Source organism: Rutidosis leptorrhynchoides, chromosome 4, assembly GCF_046630445.1.
Source record: "Rutidosis leptorrhynchoides isolate AG116_Rl617_1_P2 chromosome 4, CSIRO_AGI_Rlap_v1, whole genome shotgun sequence".
NCBI classification, from domain to species: Eukaryota; Viridiplantae; Streptophyta; class Magnoliopsida; order Asterales; family Asteraceae; genus Rutidosis; species Rutidosis leptorrhynchoides.
Genome location: NC_092336.1, coordinates 121453802 through 121464891, shown reverse-complemented (window position 1 = coordinate 121464891; position 11090 = coordinate 121453802). Strand labels below are relative to the sequence as shown.

At 34.7% G+C, this 11090-nt stretch overlaps 1 protein-coding gene across 1 annotated transcript in view; it reads left to right on the top strand.

Moving 5' to 3' along the window:
* Window positions 1–260: 260 nt before the first annotated feature.
* Window positions 261–11090, top strand: part of LOC139840960 (uncharacterized) — a 44642-nt gene continuing 33812 nt past the window's right edge. Inside the window, exons 1-3 of the mRNA XM_071831200.1 lie at window positions 261–713; window positions 808–904; window positions 1171–1677. Of these exons, the coding sequence (XP_071687301.1) occupies window positions 261–713; window positions 808–904; window positions 1171–1677 (1057 nt within the window). The remainder of the gene's footprint in view (window positions 714–807; window positions 905–1170; window positions 1678–11090) is intronic.

Genomic DNA, 11090 nt, shown 5'->3' with positions numbered 1-11090 from the left:
ACAGATCCAACAGAAACTCTTAACTGGTTGTGGGAAATGGAGTGGGTATTTGAAGCTTGTCAGTGTGAACCCGAGTTAAGAGCTACGTATGTTAGTAGGATGTTGAAAGGTCGGGCATTGGTTTGGTGGGATTCCTTGATATCAAGCATAACAAGGGAACAAATAAGTATGATTACATGGGAGCAATTTGATGGGAAGGTCTGTGAACAGTACTATAAGCCTTTTGATATGAATCGCATAAAAAAACTGAATTTCTAGAAATGAAGATGACACCTCAAATGACAATTGATGAGGTAGTGGAGAAGTACATGGATAATCTAAGGTTTGTGCAACAGTGGGTGCCAGATGAATCATCTCGGATTCAACATTTTGTGAACGTGATTTTACCAGAGTACAGAACCTTCGTGAGAACAGCTACATCATTATCTCAGGCTATTGTGCTAGCCAAGATGGCGAAAAGTGATGTCAAGGATACTAGAAGTAGGATTTTTGGTAATGTGGTGAATCAAGGTGGACAAACGTTCAGTCAGTCGGGATCTAACTTCAAGAAGTCAGGTGGGTTTCAATCAAAGGGTAAAAGTGGCCAGAATAGTTCTGGGTCAGGATTTGGTAGAGGGGATTGGTGCAGCAATTGTAAATCTTCGCATAAAGGTCAGTGTTTAGAAGCAACTAGGCGGTGTATAAGATGTGGTGTTATTGGTCACGATCCGCAGGCTTGTTCATTCCCGAGTAGTGTGTGCTGGAATTGTCATCAACCAGGGCATCGTGCTGCAAGTTGTCCGTGAAAGAGTGTTAGTTCTGGGGCAGGGTCAGGTGTGCGTTCGGCATCAGCCGGAGGGTCTACTGCCTAGAGTGGGCAGAAGAGGAAGAAGCCTCCATCAGCAGAGGCTAGGGCTTTTCAGATGTCAGTTGAGACAGCTACTACAACTGACGATGTGATCACTGGTCTGTTCTTAATCAACTCAATATCTGTTAGAGTATTGTTTGATTCTGGTGCGAATAGGACGTTTATGTCTTTAGATTTCTATACTAAGCTAGGGTTACCTGCTACTGTGCTGCCTGAGCCTGTTAGAGTAGAGGTAGCTGATGGTAAGACAGTTCCAGTCACAACATATGTGTCTGGAGCTAGTATAGAAATTGATGGTAGACCATTTGCTATGTCCTGTTTAGTGCTGCCTATCCCTAGTTTTGACGTAGTGTTAGGGATAAACTGGATGAGTCTACATAAGGCCCACATTAAGTGTGATAAGAAGATTGTGACCTTCCGTTTGACCGCTAGAACCGGTGTTGTAGCCCGTGGGGAACGGGGTGGGTTCAGTTTTCAGTTGATTTCAATGATGAAGGCGAAGAAGTCACTTGCTAAGGGATGTGAATCCTTCATGGCCTATGTTATCAATACTAAAAAAAAGAAGAAAACGGTCTCCGATATTTTAGTGGTTTCTGAATTCCCGAAGGTGTTTCCAGATGAGTTACCAGGTCTACCTCCAGTAAGGGAAGTAGAATATAAGATTGAGTTAATGCCAGGAACTACTCCAATTACGAAAGCTCCATACCGTTTAGCTCCATCCGAGATTGCCGAGATGATGTCTCAGATTCAAGAACTGTTAGATTGTGGGTTTATTCGACCGAGTTCGTCTCCGTGGGGTGCTCTTGTATTGTTTGTGAAAAAGAAAGATGGTTCAATGCGTATGTGTATCGATTATCGCGAGTTGAATAAAAGAACACTGAAGAATAATTATCCTTTACCTCGAATAGACGATTTATTCTATCAGTTGCAGGGTGCTTCAAACTTTTAAAATATAGACTTAAGGGCAGGGTATCATTAGGTTCATGTTGCAGAATCAGATATACCGAAAACAACGTTTAGAACAACGTATGGTCATTACGAGTTTCTAGTCATGCCGTTTGGGTTGACGAATGCCCCAGCAATTTTCATGGATTTGATGAATAGAGTGTGCCGTCCTTTTTAGACAAGTTTGTGATAATGCTAAAAACGAACATATATTTCATAGCATTATTCCTCAAGAAAGACAAGCTTTTAGTTGCAATTGTCCTATTTACAAGTGATATTCGTTTAAATAATAAAAGGTGAAGACAAAAGACAGATTCGACGAATTGAAGACGCAAACGACCAAAAAGCTCAAAAGTACAAAATACAATCAATGAGGTTCCAATTATTGATAAGAAACGTCTCAAAATTACAAGAGTACAAGATTCAAAACGAAAAGTACAAGATATTAAATTGTACGCAAGGATTTTTGAAAATTCGGAACCGGGACCAGAGTCAACTCTCAACGCTCGACGCAACGGACTAAAAATTACAAGTCAACTATGCATATGAATATAATATAATATATAATTAATTCTTAAAATTAATATATATTATATTATATTTAAATAAACGTCGGCAGAAGAAAACAACCAAATGTGGCTCTCCCCAGCTGGCCATGCGATCGCATGGCCTGGAAGGCATAAATCCATGCGATCGCATGGTGCACAGTTCCAGCCCACATGCCTATAAAAATCGAGCTTTGGTGCACCACAAAAACACATCTTTTTCTTCATCACTCAAACGTAGTATATGTATATATAATTTATATTTTAATTTTAATTTTAATTTTAAATCCTAATAATAAGGGTGTGTTAGCGAATGTTGTAAGGGTGTAAGTCGAAATTCTGTCCGTGTAACGCTACGCTATTTTTAATCATTGTAAGTTATGTTCAACCTTTTTACATTAATGTCTCGTAGCTAAGTTATTATTATGCTTATTTAATCCGAAGTAATCATGATGTTGGGCTAATTATTAAAATTGGGTAATTGGGCTTTGTACCATAATTAGGGTTTGGACAAAAGAACGACACTTGTGAAAATTAGACTATGGGCTATTAATGGGCTTTATATTTGTTTAACTAAATGATAATTTGTTAATGTTAATATAAAGATTTACAATTGGACGTCCCTATAAATAACCATATACACTCGATCGGACACGATGGGTGGGGTATTTATATGTATGAATAATCGTTCATTTAACCAGACACGCGAATGGATTAATAACCACTAGAATTATTAAAACAGGGGTGAAATTATGTACAAGGACACTTGGCATAATTGATAACAAAGTATTAAAACCTTGGGTTACATTCAGTCGATATCCTGGTGTAATTATTAAACAAAGTATTAAAATCTTGTTACAGTTTAAGTCCCCAATTAGTTGGAATATTTAACTTCGGGTATAAGGATAATTTGAAGAGGATACTCGCACTTTATATTTATGACTGATGGACTGTTATGGACAAAAACCAGACGGACATATTAAATAATTCAGGACAAAGGACAATTAACCCATGGGCATAAAACTAAAATCAACACGTCAAACATCATGATTACGGAAGTTTAAATAAGCATAATTCTTTTATTTCATATTTAATTTCCTTTATTTTATATTTAATTGCACTTCTAATTATAGCACTTTTATTTATTGTTATTGTATTTAATTGCACTTTTAATTATCGTACTTTTTAATTATCGCAAGTTTATTTTATCGCACTTTTATTTATCGCAATTTCATTATCGTTATTTACTTTACGCTTTAAATTAAGTCTTTTATTTATTTAATATTTTACATTTTGTTTTAACTGCGACTAAAGTTTTAAAATCGACAAACCGGTCATTAAACGGTAAAAACCCCCTTTATAATAATAATATTATTTATATATATATTTGTATTTTTATAAAATAAAACTAATATATCGTTAAGCTTTGATTAAAAGATTTTCCCTGTGGAACGAACCGGACTTACTAAAAACTACACTACTGTACAATTAGGTACACTGCCTATAAGTGTTGTAGCAAGGTTTAAGTATATCCATTCAATAAATAAATAAATATCTTGAGTAAAATTGTATCGTATTTAATAGTATTTCCTTGTAAAATATAAGCTATTTTATATATACCTCGCAGAACATCAAGTATTTTTGGCACCGCTGCCGGGGAACCATCTAGCTTAAAAGCCGGAAGCGCAACGCTAATATAAAAAAAAAAAATTTACGCTTTTGTAAAAATACGTTTTAATATATTCGAAAATATAAAAAGAAAACAAAAATATAAATATTTTTAAGAGTTTGTTAAATATTTAAATTCTATAAAAGTTTATTTATCTTTATTTTATAAAAATATAAGTTTTATTTAATTTATATAAATATATTACATAAATATATAAAACAGAAAATTCAACACAGCAAAAAAAAAAATAAAAAAATAAAAACACTCGAGTCCAGTACTGTAGCAGCCCACTCTGTGGCCCGAAAACCTAGCCCATGCGATCGCATGGCTGGATAACTTAGGACTCATGCGATCGCATGAGCCCGTCTGACATGCCACAGTTGACTGAGTACTGCATTAATTACGGTTTATAATTATTATTATTATATTTAAACCCTAATTAGGTTAGATTAGTTAAATATTTAATTTAGTTATTTATTTAATTTGTATTTTTAAGTTTAATTAGTTTTATAAAATATAAAATTAATAGTTTTAAAAAATAAATAATATAAAAATAATATTTTTATAAAAATTGTACTTTTTACAACTTTTAGTATATTTTTATATTTTATCCCTTTTTAATTGTTTTAGCGTAACTTTTGTAATTTTTGCTCGTATTTATTTTTATTTCTAGATTTTTAGGCTTTGCCGTAAAATCCCTTAAGTGCTTTTTCTTTAGACTAAGATTTAAGTGCTTTAGAATTCTGCGACGTTTTTTTAAGTTTTAATACCTTTTTGAGATATTTCCATTTGGGATATAGTATTTCCTTGTAAAATATAAGCTATTTTATATACACCTTTTACCTATGTATCAATTATCATTCCAATTAGTAATCTCAATTTGCGATTATAATTTTAAGTTAGTGATAGTAATAAGGTTGGGTTAGTCGAGTTTTTTTTTAAGTTTTATAGTCATTTTTTTTTCTTTCTTATTTTTCGACGCCTTTTATTTTTCGATCTTTTCTTTTTCGACCTTTTTCAACGCGCTCTTTTTCTTTCTTATTTCTCGTCATTCTAGTTTTTAGGACTTAGAATTTTTTCTACTTCTTATCTATATTTCTTAAAATTACGAAAATTTATTTTAAGTGGTTAAATTGATAGACATCAAAATTTTCTGGTTCATAGTAATAGTTGAATTTGTACGTGGACCGGGTTATTGGAGCCAAACAGTCCTCAATTATATTGAGACCAAACGAATCCTGCCCCTCTGCTGCATCTTTTGGCTATTCGAAACGTGAGCAAAATCAGAAAAGTCTATTAATTGGATAACTTATATAATTTTTTCTTTCATTTTAAAAACTAATAGGATATTCAGTGAATGCACCGAGCAAGACGTTCACCACCTTTTGTACGTTCACCACCTGTAACTAGATCAAGACATCAAGTAAATATTATCGCCGTTGATTTTCCTTTAGAATCATCATCCAGTCGACCAAGTACTCCAATACAAATTTCCGATAATCCATTTTTTGAACCCGACCTCACAATTGAGAATCCGGATAATATTCAGGGACAATTCATAGATCCTGAACCATTAAATTTTCCTCCGGAACCACCAATCATTCAAACAGAGATTGTTGAGGAACGAACCATTAAATCAGAATCCTCTAGTGATTCGGATTCAACAAATTCAATCATGGAAAATCTGGAACCTTTAAGTATGGAAGACCGAATGAGAGCTAAACGCACTGGCCAAGGTCACGCAATTACTCATCCATACATTAATGCGCCAGATTATGAAATCAAAGGACAAATTCTACATATGGTGACTAATCAATGCCAATTTAGTGGTGCGCCGAAGGAAGATCCAAATGAACAACTTCGTACCTTTAATAGGATCTGCACACTATTTAAAATAAGAGAAGTTGAGGATGAACAGATATATCTCATGTTATTTCCCTGAACTTTAAAGGGAGAAGCCAAAGATTGGTTGGAATCGTTACCTGAAGGGGCGATCGATACATGGGATGTTTTAGTTGAAAAATTTCTTAAACAATTCTTTCCGGCATTTAAAGCCGTAAGACTTCAAGGAGAAATTGTTACGTTCACACAGAAGCCAAATGAAACTCTATATGAGGCGTGGACAAGATTTGGAAAGTTATTAAGAGGATGTCCGCAACATGGTTTAGACACCTGTCAAATAGTACAAATATTCTACCAAGGATGCGACATCACTACAAGGGAAGACATAGATATTGCACCTGGTGGTTCCATTATGAAGAAAATCGAAACTGATGCTTACAAAATTATTGATAACACTGCTTCCCACTCACATGATTGGCACAAAGAAAAAGATATCGTTAGATCATCTAAAGCAGCTAGAGCCGATTCTAGCCATGACTTAGATTCCATTTCCGCAAAGATAGATGCTGTCGAGAGACGAATGGAAAAGATGACTAAGGATATCCACTCAATACGAATTAGTTGTGAGCAGTGTGGAGGACCACATTTGACAAAACATTGTCTTAGTATTGAATTAACAATGGAACAAAGAGAGAATATTTCATACATAAACCAAAGGCCTGGAAATAATTATCAGAATAATTATCAACCGCCAAGACCGATTTACAATCAAAATCAGAATTATAACTGAAATATTCCATACAACAACCAACAAGGTCCTAGCAATCAACAAGTATCCAATAATACTTACAACCAGCAAAGACCTAATTTTCAAAACAAACCACCACAAACCAATGATAAAAAGCCGAATTTAGAAGATATGATGACGAAGCTAGTTGAAACTCAAACGCAGTTTTTCACATCTCAGAAACAAACTAATGAACAAAATGCTCAAGCATTTAGAAATCAACAAGCTTCTATTCAAAATTTGGAACAAGAAGTAAGTAACCTAGCAAGGTTAATAGGTGAAAGAAAACCGAGAAGTTTACCTAGTGATACAAATTCTAACCCCCGAAATGAAACAGCTAAAGCCATTACCACAAGAAGTGGTACAACACTTAAACCACCTGAAATACCTGTAACTTCTGATGAAGCTATTCTTACTCCACAAGAACCACAACCTGAACAAGATAAGGAAAAAGAACCGGTAGTTGAAAAGGTTAATGAAGATAACACAGTTAAGGATAAACCTTATGTTAAACCATACCAACCACCACTTCCTTACCCGAGTAAAATGAAGAAAGAGAAACTTGAAGCCGAGCAATCCAAATTCTTGGATATGTTTAAACAGATAAATTTAAATCTTCCTTTCATTGATGTGATTTCAGGAATGCCTAGATATGCTAAATTCTTGAAAGATCTAATCTCAAATAGAAAGAAAATGGAAGAACTCTCGGCTGTTACTATGAATGCTAATTGTTCAGCAGTGCTGTTGAATAAGATACCAGAAAAACTATCTGATCCAGGAAGTTTCACAATTCCATGTTTTCTGGGTAGTCTTAGTTCAATAGAAGCATTGGCAGACTTAGGTGCTAGTATAAATTTAATGCCGTATTCACTATACGCTAAACTAGACCTTGGAGAATTGAAACCAACAAGAATAAGCATACAACTAGCCGATCGATCAATAAAATATCCTAGAGGGATAATGGAGAATATGCTAGTTAAAGTTAGTACTTTAGTATTTCCAGTAGATTTTGTTGTTCTGGACATGGAAGAAGATTCTTAAGTTCCTCTCATATTAGGAAGACCATTCTTAAACACGGCTAAAGCAATGATAGACGTGTTTGGTAAGAAATTGACCCTAAGTATAGAGGACGAGAGTGTTACCTTTTCAATTGATAAAGCAATGCAACAACCGCAATCTGTAGATGATACATGTTATTATATTTAAACTATAGATTCACATGCAGAATTGTTAGAAGAATTTCCAGAATTACAAGGAACAGGATAATGTTCTTTAGGAGAAGGAACTGAACAAATTGATGAAGCTGAAATGTTAGCTACACTTATAGCTAATGGATATGAACCAACAACAGAAGAAATTCAAATGCTAAAAGAAGAAGACAGATATCGATATAAATTATCGATAGAAGAACCTCCGAAATTAGAGTTAAAGCCACTTCCAAACCATTTGGAATACGCTTATTTACATGGTGAATCTGAATTACCTGTAATAATATCGTCTTCTCTTACTGAAAATGAGAAATCACAACTCATTTCTGTGTTGAAAGCTCATAAACCAGCCATTGCATGGAAGATTCATGATATTAAAGGAATAAGTCCTTCGTATTGCACACATAAAATCCTTATGGAAGAAGGTCATAAAACGTATGTGCAACGCCAACGAAGACTAAATCCGAATATGCAAGATGTAGTTAAAAAAGAAATTATTAAACTGCTAGATGCAGGTTTAATTTATCCAATCTCTGATAGTCCATGGGTAAGCCCAGTTCAATGCGTGCCTAAGAAGGGTGGCAAGACTGTCAATACAAATTAAAAAAATGAGCTTATTCCTACAAGGACTGTAACAGGATGGCATGTATGTATTGATTATAGAAAATTAAATGACGCCACCAGAAAAGATCACTTTCCCTTACCTTTCATTGATCAAATGTTGGAAAGATTAGCCGGAAATAGTTATTATTGTTTTCTTGATGGATTTTCCGGATACTTTCAAATTCCAATAGCACCCGAAGATCAAGATAAAACCACATCCACGTGCCCTTATGGTACTTTTGCTTACAAACGCATGCCATTTTGGACTTTGCAATGCCCCTGCAACCTTTCAAAGGTGCATGATGGCGATTTTTCACGACATGATAGAAGAATGCATGGAAGTTTTCATGGATGACTTTTCAGTCTTCGGTGATACATTTGAATCATGTCTAGTTAATCTGGAACGAATGCTTATTAGATGCGAACAATCAAATCTAGTACTTAATTGGGAGAAATGCCATTTCATGGTTAAAGAAGGCATCGTTCTTGGACATAAAATTTCAAAAGAAGGAATTGAAGTGGATAGAGCTAAAGTAGATATAATTGCTAAACTTCCACATCCCACCAATGTTTGAGGAGTTAGGAGTTTTCTAGGGCATGCCGGTTTTTACCGACGTTTCATAAAAGATTTTTCTAAAATTGCCACTCCTATGAATAAACTCCTAGAAAAGGATGCTCCATTCATCTTTTCAGATGAATGTATCAAATATTTTAATATTCTTAAAGAGAAACTCACTAATACGCCGATCATGATAACACCAAATTGGAATCTACCGTTTGAACTAATGTGCGATGCAAGTGATTTTGCAATGGGAGCCGTTTTAGGACAAAGGATTGAAAAACGATTTCAACCTATATATTATGCTAGTAAGACGTTACAAGGAGCACAAACAAATTATACAACTACTGAAAAAGAACTCCTTGCTATTGTCTTTGCTTTTGATAAATTTCGTTCATATCTCGTTCTAGCAAAAACGGTGGTCTATACCGACCATTCTGCTCTTAGATACCTATTTTCGAAACAAGATGCCAAACCAAGATTAATTCGTTGGATCTTACTCTTACAATAATTCGATATTGAAATCCGAGATAAAAGAGGAGCAGAAAATCTCGCCGCTGATCATCTTTCTCGTCTTGAAAATTCTGAATTAGAAGTTCTAAATGAATCAGCCATACAAGACAACTTTCCTGATGAATATCTGTTGAAGATAGATTATAATGAAATACCATGGTTTGCAGACTATGCATACTACTTAGTATGTGGATTCCTTGAAAAAGGATTATCGTACCAAAAACGAAAGAAATTCTTCAGTGATATAAAACACTATTTTTGGGAAGATCCACATCTGTTTAAAAGTTGTCCTGAAGGAATAATACGCCGATGTGCATTCGGAGATGAAGCTAGTAAAATTTTAAACCATTGTCACACAGGACCAACAGGAGGGCACTATGGGCTTCAACTAACAGCAAGAAAAGTTTATGATGCTGGATTCTATTGGCCTACAATTTACAAAGACGCACACCTTCTTTGCAAATCCTGTGATGCTTGTCAAAGGGCCGGAAAAATAAGTCAACGTGATGAAATGCCACAAAATGTCATTCAAGTATGTGAAGTATTTGACATTTGGGGTATTGACTTTATGGGTCCATTTCCAAAATCTCATAATAATCTCTATATTCTCGTAGCCATTGATTATGTATCTAAATGGGCGGAAGCACAAGCTCTCCCAACTAACGATGCACGAGTTGTAGTCAACTTTTTAAAACGTCTTTTTGCAAGGTTTGGAACACCGAAAGCTTTAATAAGTGATCGGGGTACTCATTTCTGTAATAATCAACTTGAGAAAGTTCTCAAAAGATATGGAGTAACTCATAAAATCTCCACCGCATATCATCCACAAACAAGTGGACAAGTTGAAAATACCAACCGAGCTTTAAAACGTATTCTAGAGAAAACTGTAGGATCAAATCCGAAGGAATGGTCCATTAAGTTGGAGGATGCACTCTGGGCTTTTAGAACAGCCTATAAAACTCCAATTGGAACCACACCTTTTAGACTCGTTTACGGAAAAGCATGTCATCTTCTAGTAGAAATTGAACGCAAAGCATTTTGGGCTTTGAAGACATGTAATCTTGATTTACATGAAGCTGGACATCTACGATTAAGTCAACTAAATAAATTAGAAGAATTAAGACATGAAGCATACGAAAATTCGTTAATCTATAAAGAAAGAACGAAGAAATGTCATGATAAAAGAATCAGAAGTTCAAAAGAATTTAAAGAAGGAGACAGAGTTCTTCTTTTCAATTCACGATTCAAGCTATTTCCTGGAAAATTGAAATCAAGATGGTCTGGACCATTCATAGTCAAAAGAGTTTTCCCATACGGAACGATAGAATTAATAAATTCAAATGGAATTGAATTTAAAGTTAATGGTCACAGAGTTAAACATTACATATATAGTCCGATGGAAGTCGACAATGAAGTTAATCACAATTTCGATACCACAGCTAACTAAGTGTGAGGAGAATCAAGTCTTTTAAGGATTTTATGTATTTCTGTTAGAGTTAGATTGTCTGTTTTCGTGTAGTTCTCGAAAATGGAACCCGAATGGTCTTTCCCTAGCAGACCCTAAAGAACTAG